This window comes from Vulpes vulpes, chromosome 5, assembly GCF_048418805.1.
Source record: "Vulpes vulpes isolate BD-2025 chromosome 5, VulVul3, whole genome shotgun sequence".
Lineage (NCBI taxonomy): Eukaryota > Metazoa > Chordata > Mammalia > Carnivora > Canidae > Vulpes > Vulpes vulpes.
The window spans coordinates 133,940,382-133,963,963 of record NC_132784.1 but is presented as its reverse complement, the minus strand read 5'-3'; the positions used below and the strand labels follow the sequence as shown (position 1 = coordinate 133,963,963).

Here is a 23,582-nt window from a genome sequence, read left to right as displayed (position 1 = left end):
GAGTCCTTTCTTTTATTAATGTTGTGTATCCCACTGATTGATTTGTAGATGTTGAGCCACCTTTGCATCCCAGGAATAAATCCCACTTGGGCGTGGTGAGTAGTCCTTTTAATGTACTATTGGATCTTACTAGCTAGTCTCTTGGTAGTTTATGTGTTTCTAGGAATGTATCCATTTCTTCCAGATTGCCTAATTTGTTGGTATGTAATTGCTCATAATATTCTCTTATAATTGTATTTCTTTTGTGTTGGTTGTGATCTCTCCTCTTTCATTCATGATTTTATTTGTTTGAGTTCTTTCTCTTTTTTGTAAGTCTGGTTAGGGTTTATCAATTTTATTGATTCTTTCAAAGAGCCAGCTCCTAGTTTCATTCATCTGTTCTATTGTTTTTTTATTTCCACGTCACTGATTTCTGGTCTAATCTTTATTATTCCTCTTCTGATGGACTTAGGCTTTATTTGCTATTCTTTTTCCAGTTTCTTTAGGTATAAGATTAGGTTCTGTCTTTGAGACTTTTCTTGTTTCTTGAGAAAGGCCTCTGTTGCTATATTCGTCCCTCTAGAACTAGCTTTGCTGTATCACAGAGATTCTGAATTGTTATGTTTTCATTTTTATTTGTTTCCATGCATTTTTAATTTCTTCTTTAACTTCCTGATTAACCCATTCATTCTTAGTAGGATGTTCTTTAACCTCCATGCTTTTGTTTTCCTTCCAAGCTTTCTGTTGTTATTGAGTTAGTTTTAAAGCATTGTGGTCTGAAAATATGCATGGTATAATTTCAGTCTTTTTGTACCAGTTGAGGCCTGATTTGTGACCCACTATGTGATCTATTCTGGAGAATGTCCCATGTACACTTGAGAAGAATGTGTATTCTGTTGCTTTAGGATGGAATGGTCTTAATATATCTGTGAAGTCCATCTGGTCCAGTGTGTCATTCAAAGCCCGTGTTCCTTACTGATCTCCTGTTTAGATGATCTGTCCATTGATGCTAAAGTGCCTACTATTATTGTCCTACTATCAAGTGTCTCTTTAATTTTGTTATTAATTGGTTTATATAGTTGGCTACTCACAAGTTAAGGACATAAATATTTACAATTGCTAGATCTTCTTGTTGGATAGATGTCCTTTTTATGATAGAGTATCCTTCTTCATCTCTTATTACAGTTTTTGGCTTAAAATCTAGCTTGTTTGATGTAAGGATTACTACTCTGGCTTTCTTTTGATGTCCATTAGCATGGTGAGTGGTTCTCATTTCCAATCTGCAAGTGTCCTTGGGTCTAAAATGAGTCCCTTATAGACAGCATATCAATGGGTCTTATTTTTTTCAATCCAATCTGATACCCTCTGTCTTTTGATTGGAGCATTTCGTCCATTTACATTCAGAGTAATTATTGAAAGATATGAATTTAGTGTCACCATGTTACCTGTGAAGTCACTGTTTCTGTAGATTGTCTCTGTTCCTTTCTGGTCTCTGTTACTTTGGGTTCTCCCTGTGCTCAAAGATCCCCTTTCATATTTCTTTCAGGGCTGGTTTAGTGTTCACAAATGCCTTTAGTTTTTGTTTGTCCTGGAAACTCTTTATCTTTCCTTCTTTTCTGAATGAAGCCTTGCTGGATAAAGTATTCTTGGCTTCATATTTTTCCCATTTCGCATGTTGAACATATCATGCCAGTCTTTTCTGGACTGCCAGGTCTCTGTGGTTAGGTCTGCTGTCAGCCTTATGTTTCTACTCTTGTAGGTTAAGGACCTCATATCCTGAGTTGCTTTCAGGATTTCTCTTTATCTCTGGAATTTCCCAGCTTCACTATTGTATGTTGAGGTGTTCAACAATATTTTTATTGATTTTGAGGCAAGTTTTCTGTGCCTCCTGAACTTGAATGCCTGTTTCCTTTCCCAGGTTAGGGAAGTTCTCACCTATAATTTGTTCAATTAAGCCTTCTTCCCGCTCTCTCTTCATCTTCTGGGACCCTTATTATCTAGATATTATTTTGCTTTATGGAATTGCTGATTTCTCAAAGTCTTCCTTCATGATCCATTAGTTGCTTCTCTCTCTCTTTTTCTTGGCTTCCTTATTTTGCATCATTTTGTCTTCTGCATCCCTGAGTCTCTCTTCTGCCTGTGTATTCTTGCTGTCAGAGCCTCCATTTTTTACTGCATCTCAGTAATAACATTTTTAATTTTGGCCTCTTTAGATTTTAATTCTTTTATTTCTTCAGCAAGGGATTCTCTAGTGTCTTCTATGCTTTTTTTCAAGTCCAGCTAAGTATTCTTATAATTGTTGTTTTGAATCCCAGTCATGACATCTTACTTATATCCATGTTCGTTAAATCCTTGGACAGTGACTACTTCCTCCTATTCTTTCTTGTGAGGCAAGCATAAATACATAAATACATAAGTGCATGCATACAAGATAAAATACAAGGAAAGGAAACCAAAATTATATATATATTATATATATAATATATATATATATTAAAATTTAAAAAGAATAAAAGAAAAGAATTGAAAAAAAAATAAGAGCTGAAAAAAATCTGGAAGATACAGAATAATAAAAACCCACAAATGCTATCTACTGTTTTCCCCCAAGAGCTGAAGCTTTGCAGTCTCTCTGATCAGTGAACTTGATGCTTGCCCCTTGTTCCTGCTGGTCTTCCGGGGAGGGGCCTGTTGCACTGATTTTTCCCACATCCTTGGCCTAGTGGAATTGTGCCTCTTTTGCCAGGGCGCTGGGCCCCTGTAAATGGTGCTGTGTTGCCCCCTGAAGGCTTTCAGGCCCAACAGGGAGGATGACAGTGGTGGTGCCTGGATCTCTACCCCAGAGCTAAAAGTTTGCACCCCCACTTCTTCAGTGAGCCTTGACAGAAAGCAATCCATCACTCCTGTCTCCCTGGTCTCCATCCTCACCCTGTGTTCACACAGCCTCTGATGGATCATTTTCATCTCAGGCTCATGACCCAGTTTTGAGTCTCCAAACTTTAAAGACTCCTGCAGCTCCCACCCAAGCTGTTCCTCCTTGGGGGTAGTGAGGGGGACGAGGGTCTCACCAGGCTTCTGCCTTTTGCTGGGCCCCTGCTGGGACAGTGGTTGCGTGACTGGGCAGAGGTTCTCAGCTTATAGCAACACGGAGCAGAAAGCCCGTGCCTAGACCCACTGTTTACAGCTGGCTTCCCTGCTCCCATGCCTGGAAACTCTGCTGCACTAGGGCATCCTTGTTCATTTTGTGACCCCACGGGTCCTGAGACCACACTGTCCCACCTGGGATTCTGCTCCACTTCACCTCCAGTGGGGTGGATGTCCTTCAGTGTAGCAGACTTCTACAAGTTTTGATTCTGTGCCCCACTGCTTATCATGCTTTGTGGTAGCCTCCTTAAGCAGGCTCCCTCCTCTCCACCATATCCTCCAATAGATCATCCCAGATTCATGTCTCTGCATTTCCTACCTTCCAAAAAGTGGTTGCTTTTCTATTTGTAGAATTGCAGCTTTTCTTTTCTCAGCTCTCTGATGGATTTTGCAGGTATTCAGAATGATTGGATAACTGTCTAGCTGAATTCCAGCTACTTGGGGTCCCCTACTCCCTGCCATCTCAACTCAAGAAACAGACTCTTAATTAGAACAAACTGATGGTTGCCAGAGGGGAAGAGGATAGAGGATGAGTTAAATAACTGGTGGGGGTTAAGGAGTGCACTTGTCATGATAAGCACCAGGTATCAAAAGGAAGTGTTGAATCACTGTATTGCACACCTGAAACTAATGTGACACTGTGTGTTAACTAACTGGAATTAAAAAAAAAGCTTAAAAGAATAAAACATTATTACCCGCCATGAGTCTACAATTAGTTTCTACTACATACAAAGGCACAACATTAGAAAAGAAGATTAATACATTTGCTTACAAAATATCTGATGATATCCTCCAGGAAATGAGAGGAAAGTAAAGGTCAGCCTTTTAATGTTCTATAAAGACTCTGTTGACACAGAAGTAATTGTTTTGTACTGGACTTTACTGACCTGATGCAGGAATGTTTTAATTCTTAAATTCTGTCTCCTATGTAAGCTAAGGCTGTTCAGCCAGAAATAACATTTATCAAATTCCTAGGATAAATATATTCTAGGCACTATTTTTTAAGATTTACCTTGAGGTGCTTTCTTGGGGCCTCAAAATAACACCATTTCGATCTGTAGATTAAACATAATCCCAGTAAAAATCACAGTGAATTATTGTAGTTATTGATTCTGAAATTCACCCGGAGAGGCAAAAGACCTGGAATCTCCAACACAATATTGAAGAGAAAGAACGTAACCAGAGGACTGACACTAACCAACTTCAAGACCTGCCATAAAGCTACAGTAATCAAGACAGGATGATACTGGTGACATCAGCAAGATGGTGGGATGAGAGGTTCCCAGATCACCTCTCCCAAGGAAACACATATTTGGTAGCTACCCACAGACAAAAGTGACTTTGTGAGAATTTTGAGATCTGAGAGGGAGGTTGTAACACCTCAGTGAAGCCCAAGACTGAGGACGGGTCCTTTGAGAAGGCAGGCGCATGCACCACTGGCAGGCCTGCTGTGGAATAGAAGCAGCCTTGTCCCTCTGTGCACTTGACTCAATCTCTGCTCAAGATGATTCATGGTTCTGCTCAACAGCCCCTTCTGCTAAGGGACCCCGGAGGAGCCATGCTTGTCATGCCCTCAGTTACAGGGCCTATTGGCCTCAGACCCAACTGCAGTCCCTGCCACAGTCACGTGACCCAGCTCTAGCTCCACTCTAGAGGCAGTTAGACCCAGGGACCCAGTGGTGGACAAACCCATGGGCATCTCTGAGAACAGGCCCACCAGCTTCAGATCCAACTGTGGTCCTTGAAGCAGTCCTATGACATCACTCCTGACGTGCTCTGCTGCAGTCTGGAGACAGTCCTGCCTATGCAGAGACCTGCCCAGGAATCCAAAATGTGAAAGCTTAGGGACTTGGCAGCAATGACCTCTGGTAACGTGCTTGCCAACCGCAGACGTGACTGTGAACCCATACCTTTTGTAATTTTTTGTAATTGTTCCATAATGCTTGCACAGTCTGTTCTCTCTCTCTCTCTCTCTCTCTCTCTCTCTCTTTTTCCCCAATCTTTGTTCTTTTTGCTTTTCAGTCTTGGCGTTACTATTGAGATATCCTCAATTTTAGAGATTATTTCCTTATCTGTGTCCAGTCTACTAATAAGCCCATAAAAGGCATACTTTGTTTCTGTTGCACTGTGTTTGATCCCTAGCATTTCTTTTTGGCTCTGGTTTAAGATTTCCATTTCTCTGCTTACATTGCCCATCTGTTTTTGTGTATTGTCTACTTTATCCATTAGACCCTTAGCATATTAATCACGCTACTTTATATTCCCAGTCTAGTAATTCCAACACCTCTGCCATTTCTGGTTCTGATGATTGCTTGCTCTATCTCTTTATGTGTTTGTTTTTGCCTTTTGATATGCCTCGTAATTCTTTCTCAATAGCCAAACATGAGCTATTGCATTAAAGGAATTGCTGTACGTAAGCCTTCAGTGATGTGGGGGTGCAACGTGGGGGAGGGAAGTGTGCTATAGTCCATGATTAAGTCTCAGTCTTTCAGTGGGTCTGTGCCTCTGGACTGTGAGCTTCACAATTTTTCTAAGTCAACTTTTTCCTCTTTCCTTAGGTGGGAGAGAATAGAAGGGCATTTCTCTCCTCCCAAGTGGAGTTCTAGAGTGGCCCAGAGTCTGGTATTTCCTTTCCCCAAAGTCAATGAGACTCTCATAACACTCCAGCAGGCAGAGATCCAGTTAACTGCTTTCCCATGAGGACAGGCCTTGTTAAAAAGAACAAAATGCTCTGGCATGTTTCAAAATGGTTCTCTTTTCCCTTCAAGCTTAGAGAAATTGTTCTCTGATATTTGCTCTGGGGACTTGTTTAAACACCTGGAAGTAAATCTCATAATATGGTGGAGGTTTTCCTATGGTTAGGGTTTTTAACCCTCAGATTTGTCCACCCTAAGCTTCCAGCAATTTGTCAATTAGAATCCAGGGTTTCCTACTCCAGCACAGGTTCCTATGGCAATTTCTGCTCGAGTCTCTGGTCTGGTATTCTATACTCCCTGTATTTGTCTGTCTGTCTCTCCAATACTAAAGGCCACAGTTTTGGGCAGCCCGGGTGGCTCAGTGGTTTAGCGCTACCTTCAGCCCAGGGTATGATCCTGGAGTCCCGGGATCAAGTCCCACGTCTGGCTCCCTGCAGGGAGCCTGCTTCTCCCTCTGCCTGTGTCTCTGCTGCTCTCTCTCTATGTCTATCACGAATAAATAAAATCCTTAAAAAAATAAAACAAAATAAAGTCCGTGGTTTTCCCTGTGTCTTTCCCTCTCTTATGGTTCCAAGGAGAGAGTTAATTTTTCAGTCTGTTCAATTTTTTACGTGTTGTTAGGACAGAGTGGCAATTTGTAAGCACCTTACATGCAGAACCGGACACTTGAAGCCTTTTTTTATACTCGAATAAAACTCCAAGTTTTTTATACTCTATATGAAATGAATTCATTTATTTATTTAGGAAGTATCCACTGAATATTTACTCCACCAAGAACTGGTCTAGCTAGGCCTTGGTGCTCTAAGGGTAAACAAAACAATATCCCTGCTTTCCTGGGGTTTACATTATTATGGAGGTGATGCAATAAGAAAATAGGTGACCCTTGAACAACATGGGTTTTGAAGCATGCAGGTCCACTTATGTATGACTTTTTTTTTTTCAGTAAATGCCAGATGGTACTGTACATGTATTTTCTCTAATGATTTTCTTAAAAACATTTTCTTTTCTTAAGCTTACTTTATTGTAAGAATACAGTATGTAATACATATAATAAACAAACTATGTGTTAATTGACTGTTTATATTATTGGTAAGGATTTTAGCCTATAGTAAGTAGGCTATTAAGTTTGAGGGGTCAAAAGCTATATATAAATTTTCAAGTGCTTGGGGAGTCCGCACCCCAGGCCCAGTATTGTTCAAGGATCAACTGTATAAGACAATGTCAGGTAGAGATAAGGAGTCTGAAAAAAACATGAAGAAAGAATAGGATGTAGAGAAGGACTGGAGGCGGTACTTCAGATGCATTGGCCAGGAAACATCCCTGTGAGAAGGTGACATATAGGGAGAGACCTAAATAAAAACAGAAAGAGAATCTTGTGGACATGCAGAAGAAGAGCATCTCAAGCAGAGCGAATCATGATTGCAAATACTTTCAGGTGAAAATGTGTTTGGGGTGTGTGACTAGGAGAGAGAGGTGAGAGATAAGTGAGGTAACTAGTAGCAAATCAAGGAGGGATGTAGAAACTTATGAGAGAATTTAAACTGAAGAGTGACATGATTAACACATGTTTTATAATGATTATTTGGCTACAGTGTGGAGGACAGACCATAGCGTTGTGAACTAGATGCAAGAAGGCTGGCTTGACAATCATACAGATGTGAAATTGTGGCTCAGACTAGGGACATGGCAATGGGATTGATGAAAAACAGTGGAATTCTTTTAAGCTAGGTCCAACAGGAATTGGTGGCAGATTAGATGAAGAGTTTGGGAGAAGGATCTTTCTGCAGTTTCTCTAAGTCTTGGGTCAGAAATGTATGCAGTTCCATGATGAAAGGAACCATTGCTTTTGGAAGATCACCAACCTGAGGAGGCTTCTAGTTTGTTCTCATGAGTTTCAGTTTATCTTAGTGCCTTATCTAGCTCATTCCTGCTTTATAGCTGGCTTTTCTTCTTGATTCAGAGCAACCATCAGCTGCAAAGCTCCCGTAGATTTATTCACCAGCTCCCACAACTGTGTAAGGTCTATCTTTATAGTAAATTCCTTATTCTGGATCAGAGTGGCTATATTTTCCTGATCAAAACCCTTATTGAAAAAAGCACGATAGCTTTATTAGCCCACTGAATAGAGAGAGATGTTCATTGGCCAGTTGAATATGTGAGTGTAAGAGATGTTTTAGCTGCTTCCATGAGTTAGGGATAACTCATGTCTTGTTCTTATCCCGTGGTAAATAGGTTAAGTAGATTTTTGTTTTTAAAGTATTGGCTTTTAATTATATTGCATTGTGGTCAGTTAAGGTTGCGACTATCATTTCTTTGGTGTTTTTTAAGACATTGTAGTCTTTTTTCTTTCTTTCTTTCTTTCTTTCTTTCTTTCTTTCTTTCTTTCTTTTTTTTTTAATGTCTCACGTGCTTGGGAAGAATGCATATTCCCTGTGTGTTGGGTATAGGATCTTATGGGTATCTACACAGTAGTTGAATGTAGATCTTCATAGAACTCTTAATAACTGTTAATAGCCAAGAGAGTAGAATTTTAGATGAATATTGATGGGAACTAAGAAGGTATGTAATCACATATTTGTAAAAGAAACAAGCCACCAAGGAGACCTAAAAATCATGAACTTATATACACATAATACCTAGTCTCAGAATAAATGAAACTTACTGAACTATAAATTCAAGGAATTTTGATGTATAAATTACACAAATTGATAACAATAATTAAAAACCCAAATCATATTTACGTATATGTGTGTGTTGCTATGGCGCTGAAACAAATTATATTTACTATGGCAAAAACAAATTTAAAAAACATTTATTAAATATCTACAAAGTCTACTTTTTGAAAGTTGAAGTTCAGCTTTCTTAGGGTAGAAGTTCAGCATTTGTGCATTCTTATGTCAACCTGAACGTGAATTTAGAAAATAAAAAGTAACAGAGCAATATTTGTTTTATCATGTAGTTATGATAAAAGTACATTTTATAAATACATATATATGAAATATATAGATTCACTTACTTTAGAAGCCACATCTTTCAAGTGCTGTGAGCTGCTACACATTTTCATACAAGTTAAATACTTAACGAATTCAAATGGCTTATTCCAGAAAAGAAAAGGAAAAAAGCACAGTATTGTCCTTTTCAAGGCTGCCTTTCTAGGTTTGTAATCTCCTGTTTCTAATTTATGTATTCTATTATTTCCTTGTGTGTTCGAACATTTCTAGGCATTTATTTTATACCTCTTTTAGATGGCAGTATATTTTAAGTTCTTCCTGTTTATTCTATCTGTGGATTCTCTTTCCTGGCAGTGGAGTTCCTCATGTATTTTATAATTTTTTGTTGATGAGCTCATGCAAATATGCCAATTTCTCTTCTGTTTTCAGTATCATTATTAATTTAAACAATGGCTACCATGCATAATGGGCACATTCATACCATTAAACTAAACTTTCAGTGCTTGGTTTCAAAAATTAATCCCAGAATGGAAAGATGCCCACTGGTCTTTGAAGTGCTTATCCACTGCCACAACAATGATGTATAACCATCACAAAATATCACTGGCATGTAACTATAAACCTTTATTTCACATTTCTGGGGTCAGCTGGAATTTGGCTTAGGTGGCTTTCATAATCTTGGCCATGTTTACTCAAGTATCTGGGGGTCATCTGGCCATAGATTGATTTAGTCCAGTCTCACCACTGCTCCCCATGCGTTTATCCTCTTCTTACACCTCTATTTCCATGACAGTGGAGATTCCCGAGAGAGATCAAGTTCAATTGTGCAAGGAATTTACACGCCTCTGGCCTAGGCTCCCAGTGGGACGTGACTGGGTATGGCTGTAGGGAGGGATGAAGAATGGAGGCCATTTCATGCAACTGTCACAATATTAGAAGATTATTATTTAATTTTTCCTACTAAGATAATAAGCTTAAAAGAAGAACAGCTCTTTTTAGAAAGGACAGATATAAAAGTTTGGATATGAACCAATTTTTATTACATTTAAAAAATAATAGGGATTACATAATTATAAAGGAAAAAAACTATAAGATAAACTCTTTGGAATAAGATGGAAAGAAATACAAATTCTTGGGCATATATAAGATGATTAATTTTGGCAAGTTTTAACACTAACTCACTCAGAGTTTCTGGACATTAAATCTCTTCGTAGTTGTCATCTCCCAGGTCTTCAAGATGTGAAGGTTCTTAGGCTGATTCAGTCACTTCTTGTCCCTTCTCTATTGACTATTTCATTCCTGTCTGTGTTTCCTCTTCAATGGAGCCAATGGCTCCTGTTTTCTTTTTCCTATAACATTTTGCCTATTTATTATTATTTTTTAAATGACATCATATCTAACTTAGGAGCTGGGGCAGGGTTGCAAGAGGGACTATTCATATCAAAAACAGGAGCCAGGGGTGCCTGAGTGGCTCAGTGAGTTAAGTGTTTGCTTCCTGGGATCTAGCCCAGCATCAGGATCTCTGCTCATGGGGGAGCCTTCTTCTCCCTCTCCCTCTGTCTGCTATCCTACCTATTTGTGCACATGCGCTCTTTCTCTCAAATGAATAAATTAAAATCTTAAAAAAGAAAAAACAAAACAGGGGCCATATCTCACATGAAGCAGAAGAATGAATTGTATATTTCTAGACCATGAATTCCCTGAGGCAAAGACTGCCACTTTCCCCCCTGTACCCAGCACAAGACCCAGCATATAATAAGTGCTCAATAAATGGTTAATTCAGGGAAGATAGTGTGTGGTGGTGGTCTACTATTTGGGCTCTGGGGCCCAGCTTCTTGTTCAAATCTTGACCATATCATTTACTTTGGGCAAATTGATTAACTTCTCCATGTTTCAGGGTTTTTTTTTTTTTTCAGTTTAAGATAGAGATATAAGTTATCTCATAGGGGGATACATGAAAAGCGCAAATTAGTTTTTCTTAAGTAGTGAAAAAATTTATTGTGATCACAGTAATCTTCATCAATCCATTGATTAAATAGATAGCACAATAGTAATTATTGATTTACTAAACTATTTTAAAAAGCAATAAACTTATAGGCAATGTTTTTATTCCTTCTGTGATTATTACTAGAGCAATTAAAGACCCGGGTGAATAGTGTGGCTCTAAATATAAGTCAGCTTTTGTTATTATTGCTATTACTGTTGGGGCTGATGATAACTATTTTTTTTATAATAAATTTCTTTTTTATTGGTGTTCAACTTGCCAACTTACAGAATAACACCCAGTGCTCATCCCGTGATGACAACTATTAATATGGCAGGAAGGAGGATAGTTATGAATTCGGATTGTGTCCCCCCAACAAAATATGCTGGACTCCCAATACCCAGTACCTGCAAATATGACTTTATTTGAAGTTAGGGTCTTTATAGAGGTAATCAAGCTAAAATGAGGTCATAGGGTAGGACCTAACCCAATATGACTGTTGTCTTATAAAAAGGGGAAATTTGGACACACACACACACACTCAGAATATCACATGATGATGGAGACTGAGGTCTCTAAGTCAAGGAAGGCCAAAGATTCCCAGTAAATCCCAGGAAGCTAGGAGAGAGGGATGGAACAGTTTCTCTCTCAGAGGGAATCAACCCCACCGTCACCTTGATGTTAGACTTTTAGACTTGGTTAAGCCACTTGTTTGTGGTCCTTTTTTCCAGCAGCCCCAGGGAACTCATACAGAGGGGCTATAGCTCTAGGCAATTGACTGGATTCCTGGCATCCCCTATGGCATGCCAGCTAGATCTCCGCTTCCATCTCTCCCCCTCCTGGCTAATTTCTTAAGGTTACAGCAGGTCCAGGAGCTCAAGACCTCAAGGGATATTTTGTGACTCGGCATACCTTTAGCTCTCAAGATAAACCTGAGTGGCCTTGAGAAAATCATCTATCCTGCTCTCAGATTCTTTATCTCCAAGATAAAACTAGTCAGACAAAAGTGTCTAAGTGTTTCTCCCCAGCTAAAAATGTGATGATTCCTGCAGCAGCGATAAAGTTTAGCCTGACCTTCCATAACTCTCTTATTTATTCTGTTAGAGAACCATCCTTTATAAACATACTTAAACTGCATCTGGACTATATGTGCCTTTTTCCTTTTTCTTTCCTTTTTTTTTTTTTTTAAACAGTTGTCAGCACAGCGTATTGGAAAAACATGGCCATAAAAATCAGGAGATCTGAAATCTAATCTTGATTTCAGATTAATGATCAGAAAAAAAAATAAAATATTATCATCTACTATCTGGAAATTACAGCTTAGGCTAATTTTTTTCTTATGCCTTAAAAGAAAAATCATTTTCAGTAAGAATGAGTCTAAAGTAAACTTAGTATGGACATAAGTGCAATATGGAGACTTCTCGGGTTTTTCCTTCTCTCAGTCCTATTCACATTCTCTAATAATAAGGGTTTTTTTTTTCCCCTCAAGGAATAAATCAACTGACTGCCCAGTGACAGCCACACAATTCATCTTTTAGAGGCTCCCAAGACCATTGTGATGTTGGAGTTCTGATATGTGCCATTGGACACATTTTTGCCTAGTGCTAACCCTTTTCCTAGGGTCGCACCGGGTGTTTGGCTGTAGCCTGGAGTCTTTGTAGAAGCATCTTAACAGGTAGGAATTCAATAAGCCAGTGTATGCCTGGTTCAACATAAAGGACGCTCACAAACAAAGCCCACGTGGCTTGTGTGCAGTCCTAAAAGGATACCCAAGTAACTTGTTACAAACGCTGTTCCTTTATTCATGGATTTGTGAACACATGCTATGCTTTTTTGATAAATAATCATCCCAGGGATTATTTATCATAGCAGCTGGTAGCCTTCTGTGTTGTTTCATTGCCTACATCCGGTGAGAGCCCAGGCATAATTGTTATGTATTACCCTAGACTTCTGTTTGCAATAAGGAGCACACACAATGCCATACCAAAGTGAGTTTATTGACATTCCTTGAAGGTGGTATGATGGAAGAGAAAGCTCGGCCTGAGTATCACGTGACATTTTTTTTTGTTGATGTAAGCAAAATCAGCCCAGTAATGTGGACTTCTCCTGCTATTGACTAGAACAAAGACGTTTAACAAAATTGTTATAGACATTTCCTTAGATAAACTGGAAGCTGCAGGAAGTAGGCTAATGGAACAATATTTACTCTATATACTACCTCTAGGCACCTTTTTTTTCTACTAGAACAAAGGGACTACATGTCACTAACAGGAAAATAACATTTTTTTCTTTTGGACCTTATGATGGCTAGAACATCCATCCCCGATCTTTATGATATAGTATTGCAGTAGTCTTAATAATGAACACTGAAGTACATAATAATAATAATAATAATAATAATAAAGCACCACATTTGTTATGTAAAGTTCTAACTACTTTCATCTGAAAGTGTTTCATCTTGACTGGGAAAACATTTGTGGCAATTGAGAAATTTTTTGAACCCAAATTTTGGACACATGGTTTGACACATGGACTGACAAATATCATAGATATTTGTCAAATATCAGATAGAAGGTCTGGCTTATCGACTTGCACGCAAATATACTCACCGCTAATGGACATATGGTCATGAATTAAAAGAGAAAAAGATTTAGAAGCCTGCCAAGGGATCACTTATCTCTTTTTAATTTCCTCATTGCCCTCCAAGGAAGTGTGCTGCATTGGTGGTAGTAGTAAAAAGTTCTCACAACTGCTGCCAACTTATATACACAGGAGGTTACAGAGAACTCTTGACCCAGTAGAGGCAATTTCTATTTTTAGGATTATCGTCTTCACATAATAGAATAAGATGTCATATCCATGAAATTATTATAACACTTCATAGCATTTTATTTTATTTTATTTTTCTTAGCATTTTAAAAGTATTTTTCTACTTGAAATGTAAGGTTTCTCTTATTTTTTGTTTGTTCCCCCAATTAAAGGTAATAGACTCTTACCAAAACTATTTCTAAAAGTTTGGTTTTAGGGGAATTGTGGTTTATAAGTGATTAGTATTATAATATGCCTCCATGGAGAAAGCTCACACTTTTAAATTAAAAAAAAAATTACTAATGGTAACAAACAGATCTGTCTTGCTCATACTGTCATATGATTGGGGGAGGCTTACACCTCCAGCTGGTGGAATTACGAGCATAATTATATATATATGTGTGTATATATATATATAATATACACGCAAACGCACACATACAATTTTCATGTATTCCAGTCTCATACATTAGGGAATAATAGCTAAATAAATATCACTTGGAAATCATAGGATCTTTCCATAACAACTGTCTGTATGCCTCTCCTCTCTGTTTGTCTTCCCTTGGGATTCTGTACAAGGCTGTAATAGAATCTGGGACCCTGTCAAGCAAGCTTTGCATTCTTTCAGCTGACTTTGACATCAGCATTTCCTTTTGGAATTGTATACTTTTACCAAATACTGATTGTACAATGTTTTGTGGGATACGTTTAGCGCTAGGGCATTGGGGTGGGAGGGGGGGAATGGAAAGAAGGAAAACTTACTTGGAAAACCATTAATGCCCAAGATATCTCATCTCTATATATTTTCTAGGGTACCTTGTTCCTTCCATGTATGAGTAGAATAGATATCAAATAATCTAAGTAAGGTGTTAATTAGATATTTATGTACATTGTAAAGCTCCCCAGGAGCAGGTTCCATCTTTTAAACATCTTCCTCTGTTGCCAATGCTTAACGAAGAAGATAAGTACTAAAAAAGAATCAAGTGCTTGAATTAATGAGTCATACACATGTGTAACACCAAGTTCTAAAAACAAAAGATGTTCCCTATACTAGAGATGCTGTTCAAAGAGGTAAAATGGTGAAATTATTTGCATAATTCTTATGCTCTAGTTTGTATAAATAATAGCTCCATTGGAATCCATAACTTTTCAGATACTTGACATGTATACTGAATTTTACAGATCCTTCAAATGTATATTATGCAATATGCACATTCCATCTTATCTTGGTAAATATTCTTTTTAGACAGCAACAGAAAGCTAAATTTCGGTAACGTGTTATTTCCTGATTGACAATAGAAACACAGCAGCAAGGGGTGTTGGGCATACTAAATATTCCTACTGAAAGAAGTTTCATTTTGGAGCACACGAAACACAATGCACTGCCTGGACACAAACTGAGACAATGAGCACAAGGCATGGCTTCCTGCGAAATTCACTTTATCTTACATTTCTCACATTTGTCCCTTGTTTAATATATTGGAAACAACAAGGTGACATTTCAATAACGGGGACCCCTTTAACTCTTCTTTTCCCAGTGAAGAAAAACACTTTCACATATGACATATTTCAGACCACATGGATAACAAGGTTAGAAAAATAGAAATGACCATTATGTTTGGGCTTATTCCAAATGTAATCAAGAGGTTCGGCTGTCTTTGGAGCCTGCAACCGTTTTTCTGAAAACACTAAGTTTTCTGAGATCTCTCTTTTACTGAGTGCTAAAAGAAACTGGATATCTATTTTGACAAATCAATGTGCCTTTGGGGTGTTAGGTGTCTGCTCCAGGAGAATTGTTATGGATGAAGAAGGAGTATTATATTGCCCTTGACCCCGAACAAGCACCATCACTCTCTGCAGCTTCTCATGTAGTGTGTCCCTGTGGACAATCAGATGTGAAGGAATTTAACACCACAATAAAGAAAAGAAAAGGAAAAAAGTAGCATAAAAAAACAATATCAAAGTTAAAACAAAAGTCCATTTGCCAATTATCTTTAACAAAGAAGTTATGAGTTTATCTCATGAAATTATTATTATTTTTTCCTTTGAGAAGGAGAACTGTAGCTAGACAGGACAAAGCAAAGCAAAACAAAACAGTACAGAACTCAGGTATTCAAACCAACCTAATATGGTCTTCTTCCCTCTCTCCTGTTTGCTTCATCACATTCTACACAACACCATGGGGGTAGAAGCCTCATCCTTTATGCTACATAATGAGATCTCCTTCGTGTCAAGTTTCTGCTTCTTGTGTGGTGAGTGTTCACGGGGGGCGTGCCCCTCCGAGACCTCTCTACACTCAGGTTGAGCCACAATCCCCACAACCATTGAGATGCACTGCATTGCATCAGCAGGAGGCATTTTTCTTGCTGTTGTTATTTGTTGGAAAATGTAATATTTGCACCATATATCTAGGTTAGTTCCAGCTGATGGGACTGATGCCATATATGAATCATGAGTTGAATGTATAAAAATTTCAGCTTTGCCACTGCTGTTTTTGGATGGATGGTATGCATGGGGAAAAGGAGAGTGGGAGGAAAAGAAATTGTTGATTGGCTCCTAGACCTGGAGTTGGTTATTAGAAATTATAAAAAATGGTGGCTCTGCTCAGAAGACATGGGCGTATAAAAGCTCGGAATGCTTAATGCTCAAATTTCCCTACATTTATATAAATGGAAGTAAACTTTTATTACCATTTGGTCAAGTGTAGCATAACTTGCATTCCTATTTCATTGTTAGTAATGGAGGTATGTGGAGATACACACAGACCTTGAGACAGCTGTTGTTTAATATTGCATACAGGCTAGCAGTTCATCGAGAATAGAGGAGATAAGCCTGAAGGTTGGATCTCAGAAGAAGGCAGTTCTTCATGCACAGCTTTTGTCAATCCTGATTTGGTTTGAAAATAAAAATCATGAAATACCAAAATCAAAGGAGAGTTGATTCAGGGAAAGGGCAAGGGGATCATCCCAGAAAGGGTGATGTGACTGCCAGGAAAATGTCAGGTGAGTTTCCATGTCCTCATTCAAGTCCAAAGGTGCTGGTTTCTTCTACTGCTGTTAGCAGCTTTTCATACAACATGGAGTACGAGGGATAAGGTGGAAGATCCAATCGGTTGAAGCAGGTGTGTGCCCTGAATGGGGAAGAAAAGATCGGTGAAGGTGTTGGTTTCAAAGGTAACAACTGGTTTGTATGTATCTGTGATCCATCTGAAGCTATGAAGCAGAAGTGAATAAAAAGGGAGCACAGCCATGATTTGGGACCCCCATAAAGCATTGCCACAAAGAATGACAGCCTTCTAGACAAAATAAGCCAGTTGAGGGAGTAGAATAACTAGAAACAGATGGTTTGCATTTATTAGCAAACCACATTAATGTAGAACGGTACTTGCAAGCCAGACATGAACTCTATGGTACCAGCTTTATTCTGCAACTGAGATATGAGCTTGGGTGTGGTCAGTGAAAGAGGCGGAAACCTAATTATTACCAGAGGATCATATTCCCAAGTCTCCTTGTCCAGCTCTGATTTCTGGGTCACAGTAAACCACGGGCATGATGTACACGGGCCACCGGATGCCCTGGAATTTTGAGATCCAATGCTCTATTGAGTCAGGTGTGCCCCGGTGACTGTCTGACTCTTCTCTTTTTGGTGGGACACTTCTAATCTGACACCAGACACCAGAATGCTGCATTTCCAGGAACAGCTGAGCTTAGAGAATAGTCTCCTCTGGTTGCCTGGAGCATCCTTGTGCTCCAAGTTGTGCCCTACTTTGTCGTACTCTTCCTTCATCCTGCAGGCCCACGCACGCCAGTATCTGGTCTAGATAAGGAATGGCTTCCCCTGCCTTGCATTAATGCACAGACCAGGACCAGACCCTGTGTCACCTGTATGGGGCTCAGCGGTGAGCCCGAGAGGCCCAGGACACCCTTTCTTCCTGTGGAACTTCAAATCACCTGACTAGTTTCTCCCTGTCAGGTGTTCTTTGTTTTTATGGAATCTTTGGTTGAGGCCAAGGCCTGTACCAAGTTAGGGAGGAAGGTGGGGGTGGGGGGTGCAGCTCAAGGTTAACTTCATGCCTTTTGCTCCCTAGAAGGGGTGGTGTGTTGCAAAGGTGTTTTGAGAAGCCAACTAGCACCAAAAAGGGTACATTAAAATGAAATGAAATAAAGTAATAAAAAATAAAAGAGAAGAAGATAAAATATCACAAAACAAATATATATACAAACAAAACTAAACAAAACTAACCAAAGAGACCATTCTCCCCTCATTTGAATTTCATTTGGGAGATTGAATTCTTCTAATTATAAGATCCCCAGGGAAGTTGTGTATTATTTATACCTTTGTTTTCAGAGTTCCTGATCAGGCTGATGCAGTGGTCAGGGTACATGGGAGTTTATCTGGGTGTGTGCGTGGGGGAGGGGTGGGGACAGGTGGGGGCGGGGGTGGGAAGAGCAGGGAGGGAAGGTAGGTTTTCTTGTACAGGAAGAACCAGGGGAGGATGCCCTATATTTGTTGTATTTGCCTCTCAACAGCCATTCCTCCTTCTGCTCATAGCTCCCTGGGAAATGACCCCCCAAACCCCTCCCCCCACCAGCTCCAACAGTCGGCACAGGACAGCAGTGCATCTGGCCTTAGGCTTCAAGGACTTAACTGGGAAGAAACATAAAAACAGACCAAGATTAGAGGAGGTCTCAGATTATGATCTAAGATTCATTCCATCAGGTCTACGGTGACTTCACAAGAGAATAATTAACATATTTTACCTGAACTCATTGGAGTAAAAGTGGAAAAGCATTCATTAAAATGAGTAGGATGACAATTATAGTGGCTTCTCTATGTTTAGAAAGATTAAAACTAGGACATACTTTGGGCTCTGGGTAACCACATTAAGTGGCACAGGACAATCCCAAGTATGCTTTTGAACCTAGCTGAACTAGTTAAGCGTGAGATATGAGCAGCCATCATTGTCTTGGTTCTTTAAAGTGGCACTCACGTGTGGAAAAGTCACAGCAAAAAATCCCATATTTACAAACCAAATTAATGCTGTAAAAGGTAATTTCTGGGAATAATCTGAAAGCATTAGCAAATGGCACCTTTTCAAGACCTTGCTTGAACATCTCGAGTTTCTTCAAATTGCTTTTACCGTATTTATCACCAGCCTTGGTTAACTCTCTAAAATAGATTCTAGTTTATAAACTAGAATGAACAAACACAATCAAATCATGATTCAGTTCAACATTCTTAAATGCTTGCAGTCCTCCAGGTGTGGTTCTGACAGCCCAGAGCATCTGCTCACTTTCCTCCCTGGGCACTGTGCCCAATCCTCTGGGGTGTGGGGGGTTGGTGGAAAAAGTACAAAACCAGGGGTTGGAAGACCTCTATTCCGATCGCAGTCTAAACCACTTATTAGCTTTATCACCTTGGGAAAGTCAATTAATCTTTCTGGACTCAGTTTTCTCACTTGTAAAATGTGACTAATAATATATGCTCTGTATACCTGGAGGGGTTGTCGCGAGGACCAATGTTAGAACGCACATAAATGCCTTTTGTAATCTGTGAATCATCATTTAACCATGAGTTTCTCTTAATAATGCAACCACAACTGCAGTTATGATTTCAGGAACTGTGTCACACCTGTGGGGACTCAAGACCCTCAGCCTTTTTCACATGAGCTACTGGCAGATGAATCGCCCTCATCTCCTGTTTGTGCAACTGATATTTTGGATCTCCACATGGATCTTTTCAATCACGCCAAAATCTTTCAATTTTCACTCTGTTGGTGTCCATCTAGGGTTCCAGCATTTTGAGATAAGTCAGGATTTAGATTGTGTCAGTCACTGTACTATTTGCCCTTCTAATTTGTATCATCTTCATGATTGGTGTTCGTGTCTCCTTGATTTTTTTCCAAGTTATCGATTAAAATGGTAACCAATGCCAAAGGCAGTATGCTTCTCCCCAGAAGACACCACTTTAAGGCTGGTCAAAAGCAAACAACACTACTAAAAGCAAACAAATTGCTGCTCTCTGCAGCTGGTTATTCAGCTAGCTGTGAGGCCGCGGTCTCCCCTTCATGCCATCTCCTTCCACTGCCCAACCACAGCCTCACTCTACAGATGGTTCTCATTCTCATCACTACTGAACCTACTCTTTTTTAACCTTTTCAAGAGCCTCTTATCCCCAAATCCAGAGGCTCATTCTCCATCCCGACTTCCACAAGCTCTTTAAAAGCCGTTGACATCTTTTCTTCTTGAATCTCTCTCTCCCCTTGGCTTCTCTATGGCTTCTCGGTGGCTGTCAGTTTCTCTTCTGAACTCCCAATGGCTCCATGAAGCCTCCATTGTAGCCTATGGTCCATAGAGCAGGGTTTCTCACCGTGGTACTACTGATATTTTAAACTTACTAATTCTCTGTCTTGTGCATTGTGGGTGTTTAGCAGCATCTTCGGTCTTTACCTGCTGGATGCCACTAGCACCCTTCCACCACAACCAGAAGTGTCCCAGACATTGCTGAATGTCCGGGAGGGAGGCAAAATCACCTCTCCCATCCCCTTTGAGAGCCATCCCTATAGAGTAAGCCAACTGCCCAACCTTAACCAACACCCCCCCCGACCCCCATCCACCTGGGCTTGGGCTCAGTTTACATCTGCAGTGAAGTTTGTTGTCAGAATTCTGTTTGCAACTTTTATGCAACTGCCCATTACTCCTAGTTCTGTAATCCCTGGTCCCTGCTTCAAACGTAAACCCCTAAATTCATCTCCTCTTTTTTATTCCATCTCCATGCTATCTTGTGCTATGTCTACTCTGACTAGCTTCCACACTTTTCTTTCCTGTGGAGCCTCTCCTCTGTACCCTCCCCAGTCCTTGTTCCATGGCAAGAAAACTCTCCCACTCTTCCCTTCTGGACATGGCCAACAAGTCTTAGCACCCGTTCTCAGTCCCCATGAGTGGAGATGGCCAATGATCAGCCTGCCACACTCTGTGATGTAGATGGCACTTAGCACTCTGCTCAGTCCCCACTGCCGATTCTAGATTATTATTTTTCAATCTTTGATCAAAAATTTCTGTTCCTTTTACTCAGCCATAAAAAGGGATGAGATCTTGCCATTTGTGACAACATGGATGGACCTCGAGGGTATTATGCTAGGTGAAATGTCAGACAAAGAATGAAAAATACCAAATGATTTCACTTATATGTGCAATCTAAAAACAAAACAAAACAAAAAACAAAAAAAAAACCTCCCAAAAAACAAACAAACAAATAGGAAAAACAGACTCATAAATACAGAAAACAGTTTGGTGGTGGCCAGAGAGGAGGGGGTGGGAGGATGAGCAAGATGGATAAAGGGGAGTAGGAGGTAAAGACTTCCAGTTATGGGATGAATACATCACAATAATAAAAGGCAAAGTCTAGGGAATATAGCCAATGGCATCATAATAGTGTTGTAGGGTGACAGATGGTAGCCACCATCATGGTGACCACAGCATAACTCATAGACTTGTGGCACCACTATGCTGTACACCTGAAACTAACGTAACGTCTTGTGTCAACTATACTTCAATAAAAATGAATGAATAAATAAAAACTAAGAGGGAATCAGATGTTTAAAAAATTCTGTTCCTTTGAATCTCATGCCATTTAGATATTTCCTCCCATAACTCCAGGTTTTATCTGGAATTTTATTTCAATCAAATAGGATAGATTAGAAGATAGAGCATGATATCTGCAGCCAAGAAGGGTAAAGCATTGTTTTTAGGAACCTGTATTTCAGACACACACGTACACACAAGTAGATTAGTACTGGGTTGTGGTATTATGTAAAAGGTATTTCTTTGTGGCCTATGGCCGAAAAGTTTGAAAATCACTGAAAATCAGTGATCTAGACGCATCTTCCATACCCTTGGATCTTCCAGCTCATTACATTTATTAAAATCTCTGGTACTTTGCTTAAATCCTCCCCATTTCAGGTGTTCCCACCAGGCTGTGTGGCATCTAAGTCTACATGGATGGCATGTTCAATGCCCTAATCAGCCAGCTCCTCGACCTCAACCTCAGGGACTGTCCCACCCATCTTTTACTGAACTTTCTTCACAAGACACTGTAAAATTACATTCTGGAAACCACTAGTCTCATAACCCTCTTTCCTAACCCTCCCACAGTTTTTAGGAGGCAAGGACATGAACTGATGTAAAGGTTTTATCTGGCCTGGCCTATGGTTTAGGTTTGCTTGTGACACTATTTGGTTCTCTCATCTGGGAAGCCAGTTGCCTTTCTGTAGGGGGAAGATCTGAGAACAAAGCAGCTCAGACCACCTCTCCTTCCAGTGTGGGCAGTGTAAGTTGGGCTCACATTCTCTGAGAAGTCCTGGGTCATTTGGTATCTGTTTGGCGCCCCTGCCAGCCTCTGGGCCCTTCCCTGCTGCAACTCATTGCAGAATCTGCCTTAGGACTTCCTGCCCTCTGCCATGTGGTCCATCTAGGTCTATCCAAACTGCTATTCTTGGAAGTCCGAAGTTACTACTTTCTCTTCACGTATTGGTGACACTTTCTAGCTTCTTGGATCTTCAGAAAATGTATAAGGAAGACTAGTAGGGGCTTACTATCCAGGGGGTCATTTTCACTCTCCTCCCAGAGGCATCTCAGAACTTGCTTCTTGGGACACTCTCAGCCCAGGGTAAAGTCCCTGCCTCCCCAGGATGCTCTCTGGGGTTTGCAGAACAGCAGATTTTTAGGGATGCCTTGGCCCAGATGTGAAGAGCCTGATTATAAGCCCAATGTCCATCTTATAAGCTCTTAGTGTGGGTTAATATTAATGTATATTTCAAAGCTTCTCAAAAGCAAATACGTAACTAGACTCAATCTGTGACCCCCAAATGACAAAAGCAATTCCTATTTCCATTTCCTAAAGAATAAAACAGAGACTCCTTAGCAGTCTTCTCTCTGTGACCCATCAAGACCCACCTATCTTTCTCAATCTCATCCCTTGTATCACTTTGGCTGTCTTGTCCTCCACACTGGTTGGGCTCTCCTTCCTGAACACTTGCTGGCCATCTCCCACCTCTAGGCCTTGCTCATGTTTCTGTTTCAGCCTGGAATTGCCCTCTACCCGTTCCTTGCCCCTCGATGCTCACCTAAGTGTCCTCATCTTTGCGGCATTTCCTCCTGCCAGTTCAATCGGGAGCGGGTCTGTATTCTATTATCTTCATAGCACCTTCCTCTTACCTCCCTTTCTCAGTGCTCCTCTGATTCCACCTTGTGTTGTACAAAATTTATTCCTATTGGGCTGTGTTCCTCCCTAGACTATAATCTCCTCTGGAAGGTGGATGGTTGTATCTTTGCCACTCTTCAGGGTACACCTTATGCTGGGGTGTGTGTGGGTGCTATGATCAAGTGGTGACTCAAACTCATTTCTCTAAAATGAAAAAAAAAAAAAAAAGAATGTTTCCAAATAACCTCATCTTCCAAATCTGTCATTAAACTAGACAAATGGAAATCTTGCCTTTTTTAGCCTTATTTTCTTGCCAGATTTAATTCAGTAGGCTCAGCCAACAGCAGACCCACATGAATGAGCACCAGGGTCTGCTGAACAAGTGTGTGAAGCCAGTGCTGAAAATTGTGCCAAGGCTTTAGGCTCTTATTGACCAGTTGGGCACGCACTCTGTTTCCTGGGCCACCTGATGCCCACTGACATCAGGTGGGGGGTCTTTGGGACATTAGAAGGTCTGGGAGATCTGGATGCAAGTCATAGTTCAGTAAATCCTTCCATTGGGATTTAGCCATAGCATCTGGGAGGCCACAGGGAAACAGCAGAATTAAATGTGAAGCTTCTTTTACAATTAGAAAATATCATAGTAGAAGAAAATAATATGGATCAAACTTCTCTTGATGAGCAACAGTTCTTACTGTGGTACCTATACAGGAGTCTCTTTAGTGCTCTTTCTTTCACTGAGCAGGAAAAGGCTGCTCAAAGTGGCCTAGGAAGGACCCAGGAGGTGTTAGAACTCATGGCATAGGAACTGTTCCGTTAAAC

The 23,582-nt window shown here is 40.1% G+C and overlaps 1 protein-coding gene across 4 annotated transcripts in view; it reads right to left on the bottom strand.

The window, feature by feature from the left end:
- Positions 1-12,727: 12,727 nt before the first annotated feature.
- Positions 12,728-23,582, bottom strand: part of HECW1 (HECT, C2 and WW domain containing E3 ubiquitin protein ligase 1) — a 444,141-nt gene continuing 433,286 nt past the window's right edge. For all 4 annotated transcript variants that reach the window (XM_072760066.1, XM_072760065.1, XM_072760067.1 and 1 more), the window contains one exon: positions 12,728-16,689. In XM_072760066.1, coding sequence (XP_072616167.1) covers positions 16,578-16,689 — 112 coding nt within the window. In that variant the 3' untranslated portion in view covers positions 12,728-16,577. The remainder of the gene's footprint in view (positions 16,690-23,582) is intronic.